The following is a 23,883-nucleotide window of genomic DNA, read 5'->3' on the forward strand; positions in this document are numbered from 1 at the left end:
GCCGTGCGCGTCCGGTTCCGGCCGCCCGCTGCCGTGCGCGTCCGGTTCCGGCCGCCCGCTGCCGTGCGCGTCCGGTTCCGGCCGCCCGCTGCCGTGCGCGTCCGGTTCCGGCCGCCCGCTGCCGTGCCAAGAATATTTTATATAGAGTATATTTTGATAAAATTCGTTTCCATCCCCCATAAAAGTGATGATAATTGTATTTCTTGGCACACAGCACTGTCCTTAGAACTTCACTTTGCTGCCTACATTGTGTGAAGCAGAGAAGTGCTCTAGATTTATCTTGGTCTGCACTGAGCTGTGGATTTGCTGAAGTATGAGATGACTTGGCCAAAAGATCCCAGAACTGAGAACACCTAGTTTTCTGTTGAATGGTCCACCCTGCAAAATTTGTGAGATACTCAAGCAAGGTTCCTCCATTAGCCTGTTATAATAGGAAAGTAGGTTCTGCTCTGGCAGGCCAATACAATCAATTCTGAGAAACAGTGAGTGGTCTGGAGGGGGCTTCTCTCTGTTCACCCTAAGAAATCCTTGCTTCCTGTTCTCTCCAGCCACTGTTTCCCACTCCTCCCCAACCTAAATTCATTTTCTCAACAACCATCTTAATCTCAAGCTTCGTCAAGAACCTTGTCCTGCTTTTGCTCAGCCTAATTCTTTTTAGTTCAGAGAATGGCAATTAAAAAGACAAGAACTGGGAACATGGGGACCTTGGGAGGAGATTGGAAGGGGATGGGGAGAGGCAGGGAGGGAAGCAGAGAAAAAATGTAGAGCTCAATAAAAATCAGTAAAACACACAAGCACACACACAAAAGAAAGACAAATTAACTAAGTTTCTGTGGCTCCAATTTTTTTGCTCAAGTACCACACTTCAGTGGCTTGCCATGTGAGAGGCAGTCAGTCTAGTAATGGGTTTGTGATTGCTAGGTCAGGGCTCCCTTATGGTAAATCTTGGCTCTACCGTGTGTCAGGTTTACTCTCATTTTCTCTGCCATGTTCTCACGACCCATCACATAGCAACAGTTAAGGCTTTTACGCTTTCTCTGAGTATAGATGGATTTGTATTTCCAAGTTCTTGCTAGCACAGGTCCTCACAAAAGTGCTACAGAGGAAAACACGGGCTAGGCATTTCCCACAAGGCAGAGAAATGAGCACCCCAATAATGCCACTTGTCATTTGCCAAATACTTTCCCTGACTATGCAGACTATTTTGTTTAACCCTTAAAATAACTCTAACCATTGGTAGAGGTTCATTAACTTTCATCTTGCAACTGGAAAACTCAAAATATAAGTTGCTTCTTACACAAGAATTCAATAAATGATAAGTTGAAATTCACATCCATCTCTTATGTGAAGGCAATCTCTGAGTGGTAGAAGAGTAAAGATTTATTTTGGTCAATACTAGGTTCACTTTTAAACCACTTTCCTATGTGCTTTATGTACACTCTGCCTAAGTGAGCAGTTCCCTGCCTGTTTATTCAGCCTGGTTTTAAAATGGGTTGATGGATGGCTGTCACTGCTATCCATTTCATTTACTATAGATGTACACACAGCAAAAATGGCATTTCTTTAAGCCCACATGTAGGTGTATGTCTAAAGAGTCTCTCTTCAGAAAAATTTTCAGTTATTTACAGTAAAAGACTCTACACATTGTGGTGGTGACATAAAAATTATGGTCATAACTAGGAACAGAGACCTCGATCTAAGCATGAATGAAACCCACATGGTTACTGTTTTGTGGTTTGCAGTGTAGCCCCAAGCATTAGCCACTTAAAACAGCATAGTAGGTGCCACATTCTTTCTAGGGGATAGATGAGGCCCATGTCTTCTGCAAGAGGCATCCCTATGGCAAATAATCGCCAAGGTTAGATGTGGGTTTCTGTCTGTTTTACTGTGAAGCAAGGCCTCTCCTGCTAAGCAAACATCTCCAAAACTTTTAAATTCATTTGAAAATTAATTCTTGCTAGGTTACCCAAGCTAGATGCTGATTTTTGATCTTCTTACACCACCTTCTTGAGTATCTGGGAATAAGGTGTACTTCACCACACTCATCTTTTAACAGGATTTTAGTCTTGGAACCAAGATACAGAGAATGGTTCATTCATAGACTCTGTGGAAAGCTGTGGCATCATTTTATATAGATGGATGGATGGATGGATGGATGGATGGATGGATGGATGGATGGATGGATGTATGGATGGAAAGATGTATGTATGTATGTATGTATGTATGTATGTATGTGTATGTATGTATGTATGGATGGATGGATGGATGGATGGATGGAAAGATGAGTGTATGAATGAGTGGATGGGTAGATAGATGGATAGATAGGAAACCCCTTGAAACATCATATAATTAATAAATGTATCTGTCTGTATGAATCTCAGACAAGAAAGGAAGCAGAAAAGACCCCCAAAGAACCACTCAGACTCTGTACTGTATAAAGTCACCGTATGATCTTAGGTAATTCTTTCACTTCATAGGCCTCAGTTCCAATAACTATAACCCAGTATATTTATTCTCCTGTTAGAAAGACTTCATAGGATGGTAATTTTCTAGGTTTTTTTCCTACCCTAGCAATCTCTAATTGTGTGATCTTGACATAATATTAACTCTTTTCCTCATTTCTATTATTGTAAGGATTGAATAAAATAAATCATGTAAATACTATATTGCCTAAAAAATAGTGTGTGCCACTAAAGGATGTGCCACTGTCTGACAGGAAAAGGCTGGCTTTCTGGGTGACACTAGTTTCCAACCTTTGTCCATCAGAGGTATCCAGAGCCCAAAGGAACTGACCTATGGTCATCTTAAACTACCCCATCCCTTAGCTCAGATCCACCTTAATTCATAAAGCATTATAAACGTGCTTACGTAACCCCTTCCAGTGTTTCAAAACTCCACACAAGTGCTTGAGATTTAAAAAACAAATAAATGTGTTACTTTCAAAAACTCAAAAGAATATTGGAAGTCAACCATATGTATGTTAGTAACAAAACAGCCTCATTCTTCAGGTGAAGAAACTGCAGCATAGAGAGGCTTACCAACATGTTCAAGTCACCCCGCTGCCAAGTGATGAGGCAGCCTGTGAATGCAGGCAGCTACAGCTGATGCCACTGTGAGCAGTGCCACACATTCAGGAGTCTGTGAAATGAAGCAATATGGCAGTTCCTCGAATTCATAAGAAACATATTCTGTTTGGAAACAATTTGAGAGTCATCTTTCTCACTTTGCTGGAATTCACAATATACATAATGATTATGAGATCTGAGTCTCTCACAATGAAATGACTTTGTCTCACCAAATAATTGTAAAATCAAAAGGAAAAATGTAAGTTTTCTAGAAATCTTTGAGCTCCCTTGATTTGTAAATGAACCAGAACATCCTACCTTCACCTTCTCACGGTAGTCTTCCTACAAGATGTTCCTCTGTTGAAAATTTCCCCCTGTATAAGAACACTGATTATACAGGGTTAGCACCCACTCTAAAAACCTCATTTTAAGTTTATTTCAATTTTTTTAAAAACTGTTTCTAAATTAGATCACATTCTGAGATAGAAGCCAATTAGACTCTGATGTGTCTACTTGTAGAGAGGAGAAGGAACACATGTTAAATCATTACATGTAATGTTTTAGTTTATGTTCAAACATAATTTTGGTATGCAGCCCACTCATTCACTTATAACTTCATAAGACATGGAGAAATGTTTTATGTACAAAATATTAGCCATTTCTCACTAAGCCCTTTTGGCACACAGCCTCTGATAAGTTCCTGCTGTGTCTTTGAATGGGACTCTCTCAGTGCCAGACCTCTGTGCCACCACTGAGCTCCCCTGGCCCCTGTGTACCTCGGGTGGGTGGAGTTGGTCAGCTTAGCAGCAGACCTCTTTCTCACAGGCTTTCTCAAGGCTTTAATCCAGGAGTGGTAACTCGGAAGGGCAGGATAACTCCCAGAGAGGACACAAATAGAATGAACAGCAAGCTACTTGCCTGGTACAGGGTTCAAAATTATAAGGTCGGGGCATATGATAATCATAGCTGAGATTTGTTGTGAGAATTCTGAAAGTACCAATTGAGATGCAGTTTAAGTATGTACCACGCAGTTGCATTTATCTCATCTGAAGGGCTTGACATCTCCTGAGGAGATAAACACTGTTAGAAGGAGCTCCAGGCTGAATACAAAGAGGCACTGTTTGTTCTGGCGGCTGAGAGAAAAGACAACTCCCTGTTTGGACTCAGTGTACTTTGTAGATAGCATCCTGTTGGCTACAACATGCCCTGTGCTAAGGCTGGCTGAGGAAGGGCCACTGCAGGGCACTTGGAAGAGTAGGTATCTCCTGGGTAAGGAAGGTACATGTGGGTATGCCAGAGAACACATGTGTTCATCACAAGCCTGGGTTTCCATGACTGGATTTTTGAGCTCACTGGGAATGAAACCAATGGGTAATGATCATCTGGCTTTTCAAGCATAATCAAAAATCTGGAATCAAAATTCTAGCTTTTAAAATGTTTACCACAAACCTCCAGCAGAGCAGGCCCAAGCCAGTGACCTCTGTGGGACCAGACCCAGGCCAGTGACCTCTGTGGGAACAGGCCACAGACAGAGACAGCCATGGGAACAGTTCCAAGCCAGCAACCTCCAACACAGCAGGCCCGATTCAGCAGCCGCCACAGGACCAGGCCCAAGCCAGCAATCTGCTCTGAAGCAGGTCCGGGCCAGCGACTTCCATGGGAGCAGACCTGAGCAAACTACCTTGGCAGGACCAGGCCTGAACCAGCGACCTTTACAGAAGCTGGCCCAAGCAAGCATCCTCCATGGGAACAGGCCCAAACAACTTCTGGGAGTACAGAGTTACCTCCAGGAACACCAAGGGACCTCCAGAGTGACTGGAACCATGGCCCTGACTCCAACATGAGGAACAGTCATCTGGACCTTGGATCCACTGGCACCTAAAAGAATGATTATCAGAGAAATGGCCGCAATTACATCAATCAGAGGAATAGATGGGTAGACAAGGTAAGAACACACTCAATACCACAAAGAGCAACACAACACCCACAGAAACTAGTGGCTCTAAAACAGAAAGACTTGAACACCTCAATACAGATGAAGCAGAAGTAAGTGACCTAAAAAATAACTTTAGGGGAATGTTTGAGACCCTTGAGGAAATGAAAAATTCTTTCAAAGAAATGGAGGAAAAGACAAACAAAAAATTAATATAAATCAACAAATCCCTTAAAGAAAACAAAAAAAAGGCAATCAAACAGGTGAAAGAAATGATTCAAGGCTTGAAAACTAAAATAGAGACAATAAAGAAAAGACAAACCAAGGGAATTCTGGAAACAGAAAATATGGGAACCACAAATGCAGGCAAAAACACCAGAATAAAAGAGATGGAAGAGAGAAGCTCAAGCATTGAAGATATAATAGAGAAAATAGACTCATCGGTGAAAGAAAATGTTAAATACAAAAAAAAAAAAAGCTTAACACAAAATATCCAGGAAATATGGGACACCATGAAAAGAACAAACCCAAGGATAATAAAAAAATAGAAGAATGAAAAGAAGTCCAACATAAAAGCACAGAAAATATATTCAATAAAATCATAGAACACTTTCCCAGCCTAAAGAAAGATGCATATGAAGACACAAGAAACTTATAGAAAACCAAATAGACTGGACCAAAAAAAAAAAGTCCCCTTGCCACATAATAATCAAAATTCTAAACATAAAGAATTAAGAAAGAGTATTAAGAACTACAAAGGAAAATGCCAAGTAACATATAAAGGAAGACCTCTCAGAATTACACCTGATTTCTCAATAGAAGCAATGAGAGCCAGAAGTCCTGGTAAAGCATTATGCAGACATTAAGAGACCACAGATTCCAGCCCAGACTACTATACCCAGCATCACTTATAATCACCAGAGATGAACAAAACAAGATATTTCACGACAGAACCAGATTTAACCAATACCTAGTCCCAAACCCAGCCACACACAAAATACTAGAAGGAAAACTCCAACCCATGGAATTTAACTACATCCACAACAACATGGATAATAGATGATCTCACAGAAGCAAATCCCAAAGAAGGGGAAAACATACACAATATCATCACCAACACCAAAAACTAAAATAACAGGAACTAGCAATCACTGGTTATTAATATCCCTTAATATAAATGGACTCGACTCACCTATAAAAAGACACAGGCTAACAGATTAGATAAGAAAATATAATTCATTTTGCTATATACAAGAAACACACCTCAACCTCAAAGACAGACATCACCTCAGGGTGAAGGGTTGGGGAAAAAAAAATTCCGATCAAATGGACCTAAGAAATAAGCAGGTATCCTAGTATCTAACAAAATAGCCTTCAAACTAAAATCAATCAAAAGAGACAAATAAGGACATTTCACACGTGTCTCAGGAAAAATCCATCAAGAGGAAATCTCAATACTGAACATCTATGCCCTGGATACAAGGGCACCCTCATATGTAAGGTTTAAGCTGTTAAAGCTTTAAATCACACATTAAATCCCATACACTAATAGTGAGAGACTTCAACACTCCACTTTCACCACTGGACAGGTCAGCCAGACAGAAATTTAATATAGAAATAAAGGAACTAACAGATGTTATGATTCAAATGGACTTAACAGACATCTATAGAATATTCCATCCAAACATAAAAGAATATACCTTCTTCTCAGCACCTCATGGAACCTTCTCAAAAATTGACCATATACTAGGTAGCAAAGCAAACCTCAACAGATACAAAAAAAAAATTGGAATAGCCCCATGTATCTTATCAGATCACCATGGTTTAAAACTAGAAGTCAACAGCAATACTAATTACAGAAAGCCCACAAACACATGGAAATTAATCAATGCTCACCTGAGTCACCAATAGGTCAAGGAGAAATAAAGAAAGAAATTAAAGACTTCCTAAAATTCAATGAAAACAGCCACACAACATACCTAAATTTATGGGACACAATGAAAATAGTGTTAAGAGGTAAGTTCATAGCCCTAAATGCCTACATAAAGAAGCTGGAAAAATCCCACACTAGTGAATTAATGGAAAATTTGAAAACTTTAGAACAAAAAGAAGCAAACTCATCAAGGAGAACTAGATGGCAGGAAATAATCAAATTGAGAGCTGAAATCAACAATATAGACAAAACTTTATCCCAGCAAAATTCTTCACAGACCTCGAAAGAACAGTACTCAACTTCATATGGAAAAGCAAAAATCCTAAGATAGCCCAAACAATCCTGTACAATAAAGGAACTTCTGGAGGTATCACAATTCCTGACTTCAAACTCTACTACAAAGCTACAATACTGAAAACAGCCTGGTATTGGCATAAAAACAGATGGGAGGACCAACAGAATTGAAGACCCAGATATTAATCCACAAATCTTAGAACACCTGATTTTTGACAAAGAAGAAAAAGATCAAATGGAAAAAAGAAAGAATATTTAACAAATGGTGCAGGCATAACTGGATATCAACATGTAGAATAATGAAAATAGATCTATATCTATCACCATGTACAAAACTCAGTTCCAAATGGATCGAAGACCTCAACATAAAACCGACCACACTGAACCTCATAGAAGAGAAAGAGGGAAGTACACTTGAATGCAATGGCACAAGAGATCACTTCCTAAATATAACCCCATTAGCACAGACACTGAGAGAGACAATTTCTATATGGAACTTCCTAAAACTGGGAAGCTTCTGTAAAGCAAATAACACAGTCAACAAGACAAAATGACAGTCGACAGAATAGAAACATATCTTCACCAACCTCACATCAGACAGAGGACTGATCTCCAAAATATACAAAGAACTCAAGAAAGTGGTCACCAAAAAACAAACAAATAATTCAATAAAAAATGGGGTACAGACCTAAACAGAGAACTCTCGACAGATGGATCTAAAATGGCTGAAAGACTCTTAAGGAAATGCTCAACATCCTTAGCCATCAGAGAAACGCAAATCAAAACAACTCTGAGATTACATGTATACCTGTCAGAATGGCCCAAATCAAAAACACTGATAACAGCCTATGCTGGAAAGGATTTGGGATAAAGGGAACACTTTTGCATTGCTAGTGGGAATGCAAACTGGTACAACCCCTTTGGATGTCATTGTGGTGATTTCTCAGAAAATTAGGAAATAGCCTTCCTCAAGTCCCAGTATTACCACTTTTGGGTATATACCCAAAGGATGCTCAATTGTACCACAAGGGCATGTGCTCAACTCTGTTCATAGCAGCATTGTTTGTCATAGCCAGAACGTGGAAACAACCTAAATACCCCTTGATCGACAAATAAATAAATAAAGTGTGGTACACAATGGAGTACTGCACCATGGGGAAAAAATGACATCTTGAAATTTGCAGGCAAATGGATGGATCTAGAAACATCATATTGAGTGAGGTAATCCAGACTCAGAAAGACAAATATGTACTCACTCATAAGTGGCTATTAGTCATAAAGCAAAGAGAAGTCAGCCAACAATTCACAATCCCAGAGAACCTAAACAACAAAGAAGACCCTAAGAGAGACATACATGTATCTAATCTACATGGGAAGTAGAAAAAGACAAGATTTTCTGAGTAAATTGGGAGCATGGGGACCTTGGGAGAACATAGAAGGGGATTTGGAAGGAAGGGAATGGAGTAGAGAAAATATATAGCTTAATAAAAGCAATAAAAAATGTTCACCACTCTTCTATTTTTTTACATATTGATTTTGATATTTTAAGATGGAGTAGATCAAAAATGCATGTGCTTGTGTTTGATTGAAACAAAATAGAGTAAGAGATTTTTTTTACCCCGATAGTACTTAAGGAAGCAAGGAACTTAAGCTAAAAAAAAATGCTTAAGCTTATAGGTAACAATTTTTTGCAGTTATTTCTTTTTCCCATAATTCAATATGGTGAAAACAGAGCACACACACTTCAACGGTTTTTTTTTTTTCAGTTAAAAAAATGAAGTGCATTTTGCATTTTCAAACCCCCACACACATTAGAACTCGTCTTACAAACCAAAATAACCCATAAGCTTAGGGACAACACAGAAGAATCCCCTTATATTGTTACATATTCTAATGATTGTTGGAAAGAAAACAAAGAATGCATAAGCCTATAGGTAACAATTACCCCATTCCTGTTTTTCCACCACCAAATAAACACTTAACAAATGCATACAGTCATCAAATATCTTAAGAATTTTCCGGGCATATAAGTATGAAAAAGAAACACCCAGCCTTTCAGTTATTCTTCTTACATTAAAAGTGGGCAGGCCACTAAGCAAAGTCTATGCCTGTGTTGCCCTGGGCTTTGGTGCCAAAAAAAAAGAAAGCATGCCAATACACGTGACCTTTACAGAGGCTGACCTGCAGCCTTCCAAGTAAGCTCTAGAGCCTTTGGCTCCTCTCCTGCAGAGGGAGAAAGAATCACCCCTGCCTTGTAAATCTTACAGAGATGTTGCAAATATCACACAGAATAATGGCTATGAGGCTCTGTGAAATCCATGGAGTATTGTGCAGGCATACCCTGAAGAAATTTGCTTTGACTTCAAGGACACAAGATAGAGAATATCAATCAGTGTAAAATGGACAGCAAAGGGACTTGAGTAGCCCATGTTCCTGTACTAGCGACTTGTTGGTTGAAAAAAAAAAAGTGTGTGGTTAGGAAAAGTAAAAATGAAGCAGTTTGGTAAAAGTATGGACCTTTCAAAATACATCATTTTCCTATGTTACATAGAAGCTATGTATGCTTAACAGCTATAGAGCTGGATGAAACAGGTTTTCCACTAAACTCTGAGGATGGAGCACCCTGCCCAAATCCCCACAAAGGCAGTAAAGATACTTGTGCTTCAGCAAACCTTCAGAAATATAAAACGAAACTGGGGTGGGAGATATGCCACATTCTCAGTGTGCGAATTAATGTCACACTGATGGAAGCACCTAATTCTTTGAGAAAGGATATTTTGTACCTTTGATTAACTTCTCATTTTTCAAGTTCAGGAAAAAACTTAGAACATAAGTGTATTTGAGAATGGTGATTATCTATCTTTTCATGTAATTCTATCTGCCATAGATAAATGATTGTGACACCTGGGAGACACTATATGAATTCTAATAATTATTTTCTAAATATAAAAGCTTTGATATAACTCGTTTAGTACAATCCTGCAAATCTGAGAACATTTTGTTTTTATTTAATAGCATCGTAGCCCTGAGAAAGAAGTAATAATCTCCCCTGCTCTTAAAGAGACCCTGTGAATGATGTAGCTCATTACAATCTTTGTAGATTGTAGTGCCCAGACTTTACAACCCAAAGAGCCCTCCTTTTGCCTGTGTCATGGATTTTGTTCAGGCTGGTCATGGGATGGCTGATCTCCAGAAGAAGTTGTAAACCTAAAAGCAAAGAAGCCAAATGGAGATAGAACATTAGTTGCACAATTCATCACCACTGGGCATTACCATAGAAGACAGGCATCTTTCCCCCACTAAACTAACACCTGTCTCTCTTCTCCAGTGCTCTGTTTCCTGTGGTGGTGGAGTGCGGACGCGCAGCGTCACGTGTGCCAAGAACAATAACGAACCTTGTGACAAGACACGGAAACCCAACAGCCGAGCTCTGTGTGGCCTGCAGCAGTGCCCATCCAGCCGCCGAGTTCTGAAACTCAAGAAAGATGTAGGCCCCGGTGGGAAAGGCCAACCGATATCAGAGGACGACCCCTTCAGGCCCATCCCGGCACCTACGCCCAGGCCCACGCCACTGTCCACATCCACGGTGCCTGAGTCCGTCGGCAGAAGCACCACAGCAATCAGCAGCCACAGCCCCACTGTAGCACCTGAAGAACCAGATGAGACGGCATGGCAGAAGAGTTCAACCGAGACTAAAGATGACTCCTACTTCCCTATTTCCTCTGGAAGTCCTTCCCAGACTCCCCTCACGTCCTGGTCTATGAGTATCCCGCCAGATGACGAAAATGTTTCTAGTTCAGCTATCGGTCCTACTTCAGAGGGAGACCTTGGGACAACCACGAGTGATTCTGGTTTGTCATCTAGCCATGCTGTGACTTGGCAAGTAACTCCATTTTATGATACCTTGACCCCAGATCCAGAAGTGGAGATACACAGCGGCTCAGGGGATGACAGTGACCAGTCTATGAACAAGGATGAAAACCACTCTGTGATATGGGACAAAGTCAGAGCACCTGAACATGAGTCGCCCGTGGAGAGGAAGGCGGAAATACCACTTGAACCTCCACCAACATCTTATGTCGGCGAAGAGACCTCATGGCCTTCCTTCAGTACAATGATGGAAGGCTCACTACCTGACTGGTCCCTTAAAAATGAGACACCTAGAGCTGAGGGGGTAATCACTGAAAAACCAAGAAACATTTCACTCCCTCTTGGAGGAGGCCACGAGCCAACACCCTCAGAAAAATTAGAAAACCATGACCACTTGGCATTGCCAAATGATACAAATCCAGCCCAAGGCTCTGGGCCTGTCCTGACTGAGGAAGATGCATCTAGTCTGATTGCTGAGGGATTTCTGCTAAATGCTTCCAACTACAAGCAGCTGATGAAGGACCACAGCCCTGCATACTGGATTGTCGGAAACTGGAGCAAAGTAAGAGATCCGGTTTCCTTTTCCAGGCCTGATTCTATATGGAAAATATCTAGAAATGGTATATTGTGCAAATTCTGAAATGAACTTACATAAAAATGTTGTCTAATTGGGCATAGAGGCATGCTTTATAGTCCTAGCTCTTGAGAGGCTGAGACGGGCGGATTGTGAGCTGAATGCCAACCTGGGCGGCAGAGCAGATTTGAAAGCCAGCTTAGTTACATAGGATCTGATGAAAGAAAAGAGAAAGAAAAAGAAAGAATGCAAAGAATAGAGGAGGAGGAGGGAGGATGGGTGTGAGCATAGAGAATCTAGTCTCTTCTTGTACCTGGTGCTCAAGCTGCAGACCGATAAGCCTAGGATGGAGATTTCTGATGTCCCTTCCAGCTGTGCATTCCAGAGGTCTCTGATGAGCGACAGCTGTAAGGACCTGTCCTCACGTTCCACCAGACAGCTAATGCTCAGACTTCGTTTGAACTTATGACGTAATCACAATTGGAATGGAAATCTGAGACAAACTTTCTAAAAGAATTATAGAGCTTACTATGTCAATAATTATTTATATTCAAGTACAAGTATCCTATTCTAGTATCTAGGGATCAATATCCTTTGATTTTTAGATGAATACTTAGTATCTTTTATTTGTGTGGTCAAAACAAGCTTGAGAGGAAATATCTACCAAAAGGTCCCTTTTCTACCTGTGATACACTTAAACTGCTTTATTAATATATAATTACATATCACAACATTGCCTGACTATTGACAGAGCTAGGCACCCACCTTCATTATCTGAATATTTTCCTTGGAGTGGCCTCTTTAAAACATTCACTATATCTAAGAATAAATAAACACTATAGTAAAATTTTGGACCCTATTTTCATGCTTTAGATATTTGACTAAATATTTGTTTGCTTGTTTCTTTTATTTCTACAATTAGTAACATCCTTCTGAGGCACCAAAATAATTTTTTATCTATTTTAATTTTTGAAATTCAATAAAAGTTTAGTATGTGAACTTATAAGATAATGTAAACACAAGTTCAAATATTCAGTTTTTTTACAATTTATGTGTTATTTTCTTTTCTAGAGGGAGCCAAGCTAGAGCAGTTCATTATGAATATCTAGTACATAATAGCTGTTACTATACGAACAACAATATAGTAACAGCAATTTACAAGGCATGCTAATTTCTAGAACATTCTCATGTACTGTCTCTTATTGTTTTCCCTTTGGCTGTCCTAGATAGTGGATGCTGTCCTTTCAATATATGCTGATTTACAAATAGGAAACATAAGATACTACTAGCTAAAGGCCTCACTTTTCAATGTGATGATGAACTGTCTTGTTCACTCTAACCTCCTGTCTCTATGCCAAATTCTAGCACCAACTCACAAACTAAGGGCATAGCATCCTTTTGTGTAAATTTACGAGCCTCCGTGGGTCACAGTGCTGACTTTACCAGCAGCATATGGGTAAACTCAAAACTCCCGAAGTTTCTGTACCAAATCTGTAATTCTTGGCATTTGAACTGTGTTTTCCCGTGGATGTGTGTTCTGTTTCTAAAGTGAGTTATCACATTTTCCCTTCATAACTCAACCGCTTATCTCTGTTCACAAAAGCCAAGCTTCAGAGATAAAAAAGGTATTTGTACTCGTAGTAATCTAATTTATTGAAGGGAGAAAGATGCGTCTCCTAAGCCAAGTGTTTTACTCACAGTCCTGTCTGATAAGTTCTAGAGGACTGTAAGCACAAGAGCTGACCGTGAAAACAAAGGGCGAAGGTGTGTTAGAAGTATAATTTTAAGCTAATTACCGTGAGTTATCTACTACAATACTTGCTGCAGCCCGAAAAGATTAATGACAAACTAGAGGCGAGGCTGAGGGAGGAGAAGTAACTAAAATCATATCCACCAAGTGAAGGAACAGGGATTTGACTCGGGTGGATGGTTGAGAACCAAAAATCCCTCCGTTGCAAATGAGAAAACATTAACATCCTCTATGCCCTTGGTTTTATTTGGTGTGCCTTTGCTCGTATTACATATGCAAGCAATGTCGGTTATGTGATAACCTTAAGTTGACAGATGATAAAATAATATATTCCACTAGAATTTTGTAATATCATAGAGGGCACCTTTTAGTTACTCTTGGAGTAAAAAACAAACAACAACAACAACAACAAAACTGCAAACGGCCCCCACAATATCACTACCATTGATTCAGTGTGGAAATTTTCAAGTAAGTTTGACATTCTCAGGGTTTCTTAGAATCATCTCTTTCAAAATAGCATTCTCAAAATGTGTCTTTCTTTCTAAAATTTTGCCATACCCCAAGTAACAAAGACAGAGGCTGCCATCTTCCTGTGCCAAAGCAATTCAGTGGGTGTGGCTTGAGCTGATGGAATTTAATTAGGGGTGCCTCTGAGATGTCCAAGTATAACTAGGGTGCTTTTGTGTATATGGGTTTGGGGTTCTTGAAGAAGGTAATAGCTAGAGAGAGAAATTGGCAGCCATGATCAATGGGGTGATAGAGCCTTGAAAATGAGTGAGGTTACCCCAAAACTACCTTACACTGTAAAGACCTGTGGCCCAGGACTGACACTCTAGAGAACAGTAATGTTTTAAAGACCTGAGTCTGGTAAAGAATAATCTGTTATGTAAGACTTACTCGAAGACTTGTGACACTGTTTATAATTAAGAGTGAGTCTACTTGGTCATTGGCGGGTCATGGATGACATTGGGGAGGACAGGCTTAGTACTTACATGGAAGTTGCATTATGAGGGATGACCCCTTAGAAGGCTAGCCCAGTAACTGGGGAGAGCCCTACACTAGGATTATTAGTAAGGATGGACAGCCCTCCTCATCCAGAAACAATAAGAAAGTTTTATTTAAAAGATGCCTATGGCCGGGCGGTGGTGGCTCATGCCTTTAGTCCCAGCACTTGGGAGACAGAGACAGGCAGGTTTCTAAGTCTGAGGCCAGCCTGGCCTACAGAGCACATTCCAGGACAGGCGGACTACACCGAGAAACTCTGTCTTGAGAAACAAACACAAACAAACAAAGGTGCCTGTGATTCTAGCACTCATGAGGCAGAGCAGGAAGATTGTGAATTCAAAGCCCTCTTGGGCTTCATAGCAAGTTCCGGGTCATCCTGGGATGTATAATGATATCATGTGACTAAGAAAAAAAAATACTACAGTCAAGTACTTGTTTCAGGATAACCAATCTTCTTACGTTTTTATCCATCCTCAAATCACAAGGCAGCTGTGTAATTGCTAGATTGAAATGTGTTGCAGCGATTTGTCATGTTGGTATTAGAAGTCAATAGATGCTATTCAGCTGATGAACGTTAATTAATTCAGTAAGAAATGACTATATCTAAGAAAACTAAAGCATAATGGAGTAGACACAAACCATAATGACTTTTGATCCTACAGGTTAAGACATTTTGATTATGGTAAATCAAGGCACGATTCATTTAAACTCAAATATTATTAGACTTTGACAAAAATAATTGTCACATTGAATTTAGCAGAGTTCACCAACAGATTGATAACAGTGTTACCGTCACCAGAGCTGCTGATTGTGAGCAGTTTGGCTCCAGAAGAGGAACTGGATCGTGGTGGTAACAAGAATATGAATGAGAATTAGAGTTCTCTACTTGGCAGGGGCCCCCTACATGGCAGGGCATAGGGACTACTCCTTTTATGTATTTTTCAGACAAAATGTTTCATGTATTTGTTTGCTAGAGAAAGTCTGACTTCAGGATGGAAGCCTTGGGTTTTGAGCATCCAGTGGTCCCTGAGCCCACTTCTGATACTGTTTCTTTTGGTTGTCCCTCAGGACAATAGACCACTTGTCTCTCGATTACACTATCTCAGAAACCAGAGAATCACCACTGAAACTAATCTTCCTCTCCCCGATGAAAACAAGCTCTAGAACTGTTTGAAGTCGGATAAACTCATCAATTCTGTCGTTCCCTTTTTCTTTCCTGCTAATTGAAGGCCTCGGAGTTCCTAGTCTTTGGATAGAAGGGATTTGAAAGTTAATGGGCCTGGTTTTGTTTGTTCTTAAGCAATGATCATATTTAATATCTGAGAGCTAACAATTATAAAAATCCCTACAGTGATCAGGGAAGTCCTTGATAAGGAAGTATCCCCCAGCCCAAAGTAGCTCAGTAGTTAGGGATGCAGGACCCTCAGTGCATAGCTTTGCCCAGAACACCTGCCTCTGCCTCACCACTGGTCCGAGGGCCTCCGTTCTTTCCCTTCTCCAAACTTTTCCTCACACCACTGCAAGAGACTTAAGAGGGCTGTTCTAACCACTACAGTGTCCTTCTTACAAATACCTATCTTTTCAATGCATACAAATCAGAGAAAATGTACTCTGCCAATAATAAAAGGGAGGGAAATGGAAAACAAAGAAAATCTAATCAAGCATCCAATTGGCACTGCAACCTTACATAAGCTGACTTTCTCGTCTTACTGCTTTTCAGCATCCATTTGGGTCTCAAAACTCTCAAGTGCCCAATCTCCTTTATTCTCTGACTGTCCCTGTCCAGGGTCTCATCCATGCTGTTCCTCTGCCTGTTCTCCTACCCCTCCCACTCTGCCCTCACATCCTTCCTGTTCTTTGGGGTCATTTTAAGCCTCCTCTCCCTAAAGTTTTCTGGTTCCTAAACCAGAAACCATTTCTAATGTTTCTTAGGATCTGATCTGAAGTCTCTCTTAGGATGTACCCTCAGCTTCTCTCTTGCATTAAATGATTGCCCAAGGCCTTCACTGTACTTAACACATCTCTTTTACTAAGTCAGGTTTCAGAATTAATAACTGATGCAAAAAATGAAGTTGACCCCATAAAAAGGCATGCAGTTTGAGAATGCAGTTGCTGGCCTTGAACCAGAGTAGGTGCAGCCTGCCACTCCCTCAGGCTCCTCATCTCTGAGGAGGAGATCATCAGATCTGACTCTTAAAGTTGAGGTCAAAGAAGGACACCAGGCACATAGCAAGGAACAGGGGCGTTTTTCCACCTGCACTCACGTAACAGAAACATTAAGCATTGTGTACTGTGCATTGCTGTGACTCTTATTTTGTCAGAATCCCTCATCTAATTGATTTGCTTCCTTTTTCAGTCAGATCCCTTGCGCCAGGCGGTTTAATGTAGGCTCGCAGAGTCGAGAGAATGAAAGTGACAGAGTCATTTTCCACAGCTTTTCAGAGCTATTTTCTTCCGGATGCTGCTGACCTGACCCTCAGTGTCTGCTCCAGTTCTAGTGCCCCATCTTTGTTCCTAGACCTGATCGCTCAGTTGCTGCAGGGGTCACGATTGCTCAGTTGTTGCAGGGGCCACGGGGCAGAGTGAAGTTACCCCTCACTTCCTCCAAGTCCTCTTGCTTCCCCTCATCTCCTACTCCAATTTGAAAGTAATTCAATATTGGGAAACCTCTAGTCGACAGAATGTGGGCTTTGTTTTGCTTTTTCTACAGACTGTGGATTTCCTCTTGTCAGCTTTACTTTTGGACTGTTGCAGGAGGCCCAAATAGAAACCGTCAAAGAGAATTAAGCCAATTCTGGCAAGGAGGACCAAACTCCAAGCTCCAGAAATAATATATATAATTTGTAGCATAAATATGACCCAAGGAACTATGGCCATCTCTGGAGATTTAATGAGATCATTACTAGCCTGGCAGTGTGATCTCATTAGCATCTTTCCTAGGCTTACCTAACTTTTATTTTTCCTTCCATATCACAATATTAAGTTAATAACACAGCGTACTTACTATCTGTGTGACCTTTGCAAGGTGGTATGTATGAGTAATTTCCATTCCTCAGAGCAACCCAACATGAGAGGGATCCTACTGTTGTTTTCTGGGCTCGCCGAATTGGTAAAGACTCCCACAGTTGGCAAACAGCAGAACTGTGGTTGTTCACCACATAGTTTTACCCTCGCCAGGAGGTTCTTTCCACCTCAGCTTGTCCTCCCGGGTTCCTGCCGGAGGTCAGTTGAAAGCCGGCCTGTGGTAGCTTCAGCTGTGTCGTCTAGTTCTCTTTCCTGTTAGCTCTCTTCCTCTGAGGTGCAACCCAGGCACGTGTTCACGGCAAAAGCAGAGTCTGCAGCAGGAGCGGGAAGCAAACACGGTAACTAGTAACATGTCATTAGCCTCCATATTAGCCAAGAGAAGTCACAAGAGCCGCCTTTATTTAGTGGCTGAAAAAAAGTGATTCCATCTCTGGGTGAGAGAAACTGAGGGAGTGTGTGAATGGCGGAGAACGTTAGCGGACTTCATCCATGAGATAGCAATTACACATCAGATGCCGTTGTCTTTACTGTAGAGATGTGCAGTGATGTTCAAAGAGAAACAGAAAAGATAGGGATCAAGCCCTGAAGAATTTTAAGGATGAGAAGAGAATTCCTCTATAAATAAATTGAAGTAAGATTATGACATTTGGTGTGTTCTACTTTTCCCTTTCTGTGATTCTACATTTCATCTAAGATTTAAATGTGAATATATGTGTGTGAGTGTGTGTGTGTGTGTGCACTATATAATACCAAAATGTGCACCAGATGAAGCACAAAATTATATGGAGGGCAAATGTGTAGCCAAGAAAACATAAAGCTGCTCTTGATTTATATAATTTATCAAAAGAAACTCCCTTATAAATATGCTCAAAGCTGTGTTTTATGGATTCAGAAACAACCCCTTCCCAAGGGTAAGCAGGAAGGAGGATGCAAGGAGAGAAAAAGACCAATGGGTCTTCAAGGTGAACACGAGCTAAACTTGTGATACTGAATAACTATCAGTGACTGGGAACAGCTTGAGACAAAGGCGCCCTACCTATGGAAAAGGCGACTCCTTGTTCCCTGCCGGCGGAGCAAGAAGTGGCAGGCAGCATTTTGTCACTTCTCTCCAGCTCCAGCTGTGGTCTGAGAGGCAACAGCATCAGCATCTTCTGGGAACTTGGTAAAAATGCAGCATCTCAGTGCTAGCACGGATACTGACTGATGAGAATCTGCATTTAGCAGGGTTCCTGGATGCTACCTAGAGATGCTGGAGTTTAAGAGGTGCCACCAGAGTGTACCGCATAGGGTCTGGAGGAAGAATGCCCCATCGTCCTCCATAAACAAGGCAGCATTAACCTTCGGTGTCTTTGTCTATCCCATAATAATACTAATTGACACCTCTGAAAGAAAGTGGGTAAAAGTCATTGCCACATTACAGATGAGTTGCTCTGTAATGTGCTCACATCTGACATCCATGCTGGACTGGAGTGGTATGAAATATAGCAATATGTTTACTGCCCAGGTGTTTGTATCAATCACCTGATCAAGCAAAAGCACGTTCTCATTTGCACGGGGCTTTCCTTCCATATACAGCTGGGTGATCCCCAACTGCAGCTGTATATTAAAGCTATGCATTTTAAACCACTCAGCCAGACATTCAGATTGTGTGTGTAACCCATATCCAGGACAACCTTAGCTTCTGGGGACAGGAAACCTTTGACTCCAGGGTCCGGGTGATGAGTGCACATGAACAAAGCTTTTCCATTTCCCTTCTTGCTTCCTTCCTGCTGCAGTGCTCCACCACCTGCGGGCTGGGGGCCTACTGGAGGAGCGTGGAGTGTAGCACCGGGATGAAGGCTGACTGCGCAGCCATTCAGAGGCCAGACCCTGCTAAGAAGTGCCACCTCCGCCCCTGTGCTGGCTGGCGAGTGGGCAACTGGAGCAAGGTAACCTATGAGGCTGTGTTTCCAGGGGAAGGGCTGGGTCTTGCATAAACTCTTGCTAAAGGTGTTTCCTTGGTCAAGGTCTCCTCCCTCCTGCCTCTTTTAAGAAGCACAGATGCTACCAGACATCAGCTTACTCTAAGTTATACAGTGCCTTGAAGTCAGACTTGTATTAACCCACAGATTTTTACCTGTGTGTCCTTACTGTCATGAGATAAGCTGGGACAAAGCATTAAGTTTTCAAAATTAGTTGCTTTCTCCAACATGCAGCACAATATTTCTCTATTATCTTAATTTTGCATTGTATGAAAATTATAATTGTACGATGAAAAATTACCCCTCGTCACATGTATAATTAATTCAAGGCTCGATGGCTCTTTGCAAAACAGTTTCATTTGGCTAAAATGAAAAGAAAGCATCAAAAATAATCTAGAGAGAGACGAGAGATATGGTTCAGCAGTTAAGAGTGCTTTCCGTTCACACAGAGGAATTGAGTCTAACTTACGGCACCCACATGGGATGGATCACTGTTGAAATTAGGAGCGGCAGGGCTGCGTCCCCGGCACCCGGCCGCCCGCATGGCTAGTTTATACCCAGAAATAATTACACGGAAACTGTATTCTTTCAAACACTGCCTGGCCTGGCTAGGTCCAGTTTCTTATTGGCTAGCTCTTACATATTGTTCTAACCCATTTCTAATATTCTGTGTAGCCCATGAGCTGGCTTACCAGAGAGGATCTTAACCTGCGTCTGTCTGGAGTGGGAGCATCATGGCGACTCACTCACTCAGCTTCTTTTTCCCAGCATTCTCCTCTGTCTACTCCGCCTACCTAATTTTCTGTCCTATGAGGGCCGGGGCAGTTTCTTTATTATTAACCAATGAAATCAACAGATAAGATACAAGACCCACCTCCATCAGATCACCACTATCTGTAGCTCTAGCTCCTGGGAAGCTGATGTCTTCACATGTGCACACACATACACATAGCAAGCACTACTACTACTCATGATGATGACGATGGTTTAAATAATAATCTGTGATATGAGATTCCCCTCTTTATGCTGTGAATATGTTTTATTACCATTGGTTGATAAAGAATCCATTTTGGCCTATGGCTGAGCAGAATATAGGGAGGTAGGAAAACTAAATATTCACAAGGAGAAAGAAGGCAGAGTCAGGCAGATGCCATGTAGCTGCCAAAGGAGAAAGATGCCAGAACCTTACCAGTAAGCCACAGCCTCGTGGCATTACACAGATTAATAGAGATAGGCTAATTTAAGATGAAAGAATTAGCTAGGAATACATCTGAACCATTGACTAAGCAGTGTACTTGAAATAGTTTTTGTGTGATTACTCGGGTCTGGGTGGCGGGGAAACAAAGGGAAATCTCCATTTACAAATCTGGACATTAAAAAGTATATCCCAAGATTAGACATGATAGTACATATCTGTAATCTCAGCACATGCGGAGCCAAGAGAATAGAATCATGAGTTAAAAGTCATCGTGAGCTATAGCCTAAATTGTAGGCACAGGAAGGACGGCACCACTGCCTGGGGTCTAAGGAATTGAAGGGCTATGGCAGCCATGGTAGGAAGCATGCGGTGAAGCAATGCCGCCCCCTGGTGTTGGGGAGGCAAAATACAGAAAAGACAAGTGACATCCCTTTCTAGGGCAGCTGCCCAGCAACCAGAAGACCTCCCACTCCTTAAAATTTCTGCCACCTCCAAATAGCACCATGTTGGGGAACGAAGTTTTCCCACATGTACCTTTGAGAAGCATCCTAGATTCAAACAGTGAGCAAAACAACAATAAATTCCAAGAGCCTATTCAAAATTGAAAAGCTCTAAGCAAGACCGATGTAAATAATGAAGGTCCGGAAGTGGCTGTTAGATGTTTGTTAACATCTGACTTCCTGGACTTGGAGCAAGGGGCCGATGGACAGGTGAATCCTGTCAGAGGAGTACTGCCTAGAGAAGCTGCTTGCCCGGTGCTAAGCCAAGTGCTCGACTTTCCACGAACTTCCATGAGCTTTCGGTCACCTGCAGATGCCAGCACTCACCAAGACCCTCAGGTGCCTGGTGCTGGAGCTTTCAAAAACCATTGTGTTACTAACTTAACAAAGAATTTATAATCTCCGTTGAGGTTTTGGAGGAAACTGAGGTTTGGAGTCTTTCCTCTCCTAACCCACTTGGTTAGGAAGCGCATTCTGCATAGTCTCAGTTCCGAGAAACTATCCTAGCATTGCAGACGGGAGGAAACACCGCACAATAAATACGCACAGCAGTAGCATAACAGAATGAATTCTGAGGGACATGGAAACGCCGAGAGAAATGCAATATGCTCCAAAGATGCTCCTGACGACCCCTCCGGTGGGGCTGACACCCAATGCACCCGTGGTTTGCAGTCCCACACACTTCCTGACAGTGTCGCTTCCTTTCTGCCAACCGCAGACTTGACAGTTGCCCTGCTGCGCTTCTTGAATTAAGAATTGTCCTCTTCGGAATTAAGTCAAACAGATTACCATCTTCTTCCCCCCCCACCCCCCGCCCTCTCGGGGCAATTTTCTTTTAGCAATAGTTGACTTCATCATCCGGAGCTTTGCTAAAAATGAGAGGCGACTGCAGCCTAACCTGGAAGCATCCGGCCTCATAGATTGTTAATGACTCGGTCTTATTCTGGTTCAGGTTGGCACATCTTTTGAGTTGCAGGGTTTCTGTGGTATTTGCTACATTTTATAGAGCTGGATGTTTTACAAATGCATAAGATGGGCTATAGCCTTTGCCTTACTAAATACAAATAGACGCCTTTTTCCATCCAAAGCACTTTCCTAGAAACTTATATTAAAATTTAATGCATAAAAGCCGACACGTAGAATTATATATCAGAGAGGCATTTTCATCCCCAGCAAGCAAAACTGAGTGGCAAGAAAGTGAATGATACACTGAAAATGTATGCATTTATTTGACCCTGGATATATGAATAATTTATTCTGTTTTTAAAGCCTGACGTCTTTTACACCAGTAAGCATATTAAATTTAGAGATGACTAAGGAAAAAAAATAGCTAGAAGCAACAGAATACAAATCTAGTCATCTCGTGCAATTAGGGCCACAGAAAGCTTCACCCCAGGACTACTGATGTACAGATCACAAGACCCTCCACGGTGGCCTCTGACTATCTCTCTGCCCTCCCTTACCATCGTCTCATATTCTGACCAGCCTGCTGCTCCCAGACAAGTCATGCTGCAAGGCAGTGTGGGCCTCTGTGCCTGGCACGCTCTCCACTTCTGTGCCCCCTCTCTACTTTGCCTTCAGCACCTACTTTGAAGATTTAGCCTAAGCTCTCCTCCCTTATTAAAGCCCTTCTTCTGTTTGTGGGGTGACGCTGACCACCCCTTCTTTGTAACATCGTGAGGGCTTGGATACTTATGGAATACAATCTACTCTTTATTGATGTAAATCTCTTCAGCACACCATTATTACAAAGCACTTGCATTAGAGATGCAGAGCTTGGAACATGCTAACTGTTTAATAAAAGGGAAGAAAGGAAGTGGGGGACCAGAGGAATGATGAAAATTTTAGGAATGGTTTTATTGATTATTTGAGAAACTCATACATTATCTTCTGATCCTATTCACCAACTGACTCCTCCCAGATACATGTTCCTCTTCTCTACCAACCCAACTGTGTGTCTTCATGTTTGTAGAATCTATCAAGTTCAATGTATGTCATTCAATCACTACTTATTTAAAGGTCTTGTGAATGTGTTTAACAAAGGAAAAAAATAAAAAGGAAGATGTTCTTTTAAAGTCTATAGTTTGGCTTAGTATTTGGCCAGGAACTTTGGGTTCTCAAATACAACTGTAGTGATCCATGCTTCTTTCTGATGTTTGGGAATGTTAGTACCATTTAACCACCAGCATATCCTTATTTTGACATCTGTGGAGAAACAGTGTCTTAGAGAAGTTATTCATCCACATTCATGCAGCCACTTGGTGCCAGGGTCATAACAAAATGCTCTGTGGTGACCTCCTGACACTGTACTCCCTAACTTCCTTATTATATGTCTCTGAAGATGGTAGAAGTCCAATGTGAAGAAGATGACACAAATCAAAATGATAAACTGCGAAGTGGGTTCCTCTGGCAGGCCCTGCCAAGGTTGCCACTGAGACGACACGCCACACGCCACACACCACACGCTAGGGGTCTGGGGCAAGGGATTTATTGGGGGTGGGACAAAAGAGCGAAAGGTCATGTTGGAGTGGGGACATAAGAGAGGCAGACAGACAGAACAGGCAAGAGAACAAGAGAAAGAATTGTATAACAGCTGAACACTATTGAGGGGTGCGTGTGTCGTTCAGGGAAGCACACAGGCTGTAGTGACAGTGGAAAGGCTTTATACCCAGAGGCAGGTTATGATGTAAGCTGCAGCTGCTCCCCTCCTTCACCCCGCTGCCTGGTCAGCTGGTGGGAGGTAACAAAAACTACCCCCCAAAAGAAGAGGTGGACA

General features: G+C 41.6%; 1 protein-coding gene across 3 annotated transcripts in view; it reads left to right on the top strand.

Moving 5' to 3' along the window:
• Positions 1-23,883, top strand: part of Adamts12 (ADAM metallopeptidase with thrombospondin type 1 motif 12) — a 220,100-nt gene that overhangs the window by 182,455 nt on the left and 13,762 nt on the right. For 2 of the 3 annotated variants that reach the window (XM_050139036.1, XM_050139037.1), the window contains exons 19-20: positions 10,554-11,657; positions 19,224-19,376. In XM_050139036.1, the coding sequence (XP_049994993.1) occupies positions 10,554-11,657; positions 19,224-19,376 (1,257 nt within the window). Of the gene's footprint in view, positions 1-10,553; positions 11,658-17,981; positions 18,080-19,223; positions 19,377-23,883 lie in introns of those variants that run through there. The other variant, XR_007591168.1, reaches the window with a different exon arrangement.

The sequence above is a fragment of the Alexandromys fortis genome, unplaced genomic scaffold, assembly GCF_014885135.2.
Source record: "Alexandromys fortis isolate MF-2015 unplaced genomic scaffold, M_Fortis_MF-2015_v1.1 scaffold_37, whole genome shotgun sequence".
Lineage (NCBI taxonomy): Eukaryota > Metazoa > Chordata > Mammalia > Rodentia > Cricetidae > Alexandromys > Alexandromys fortis.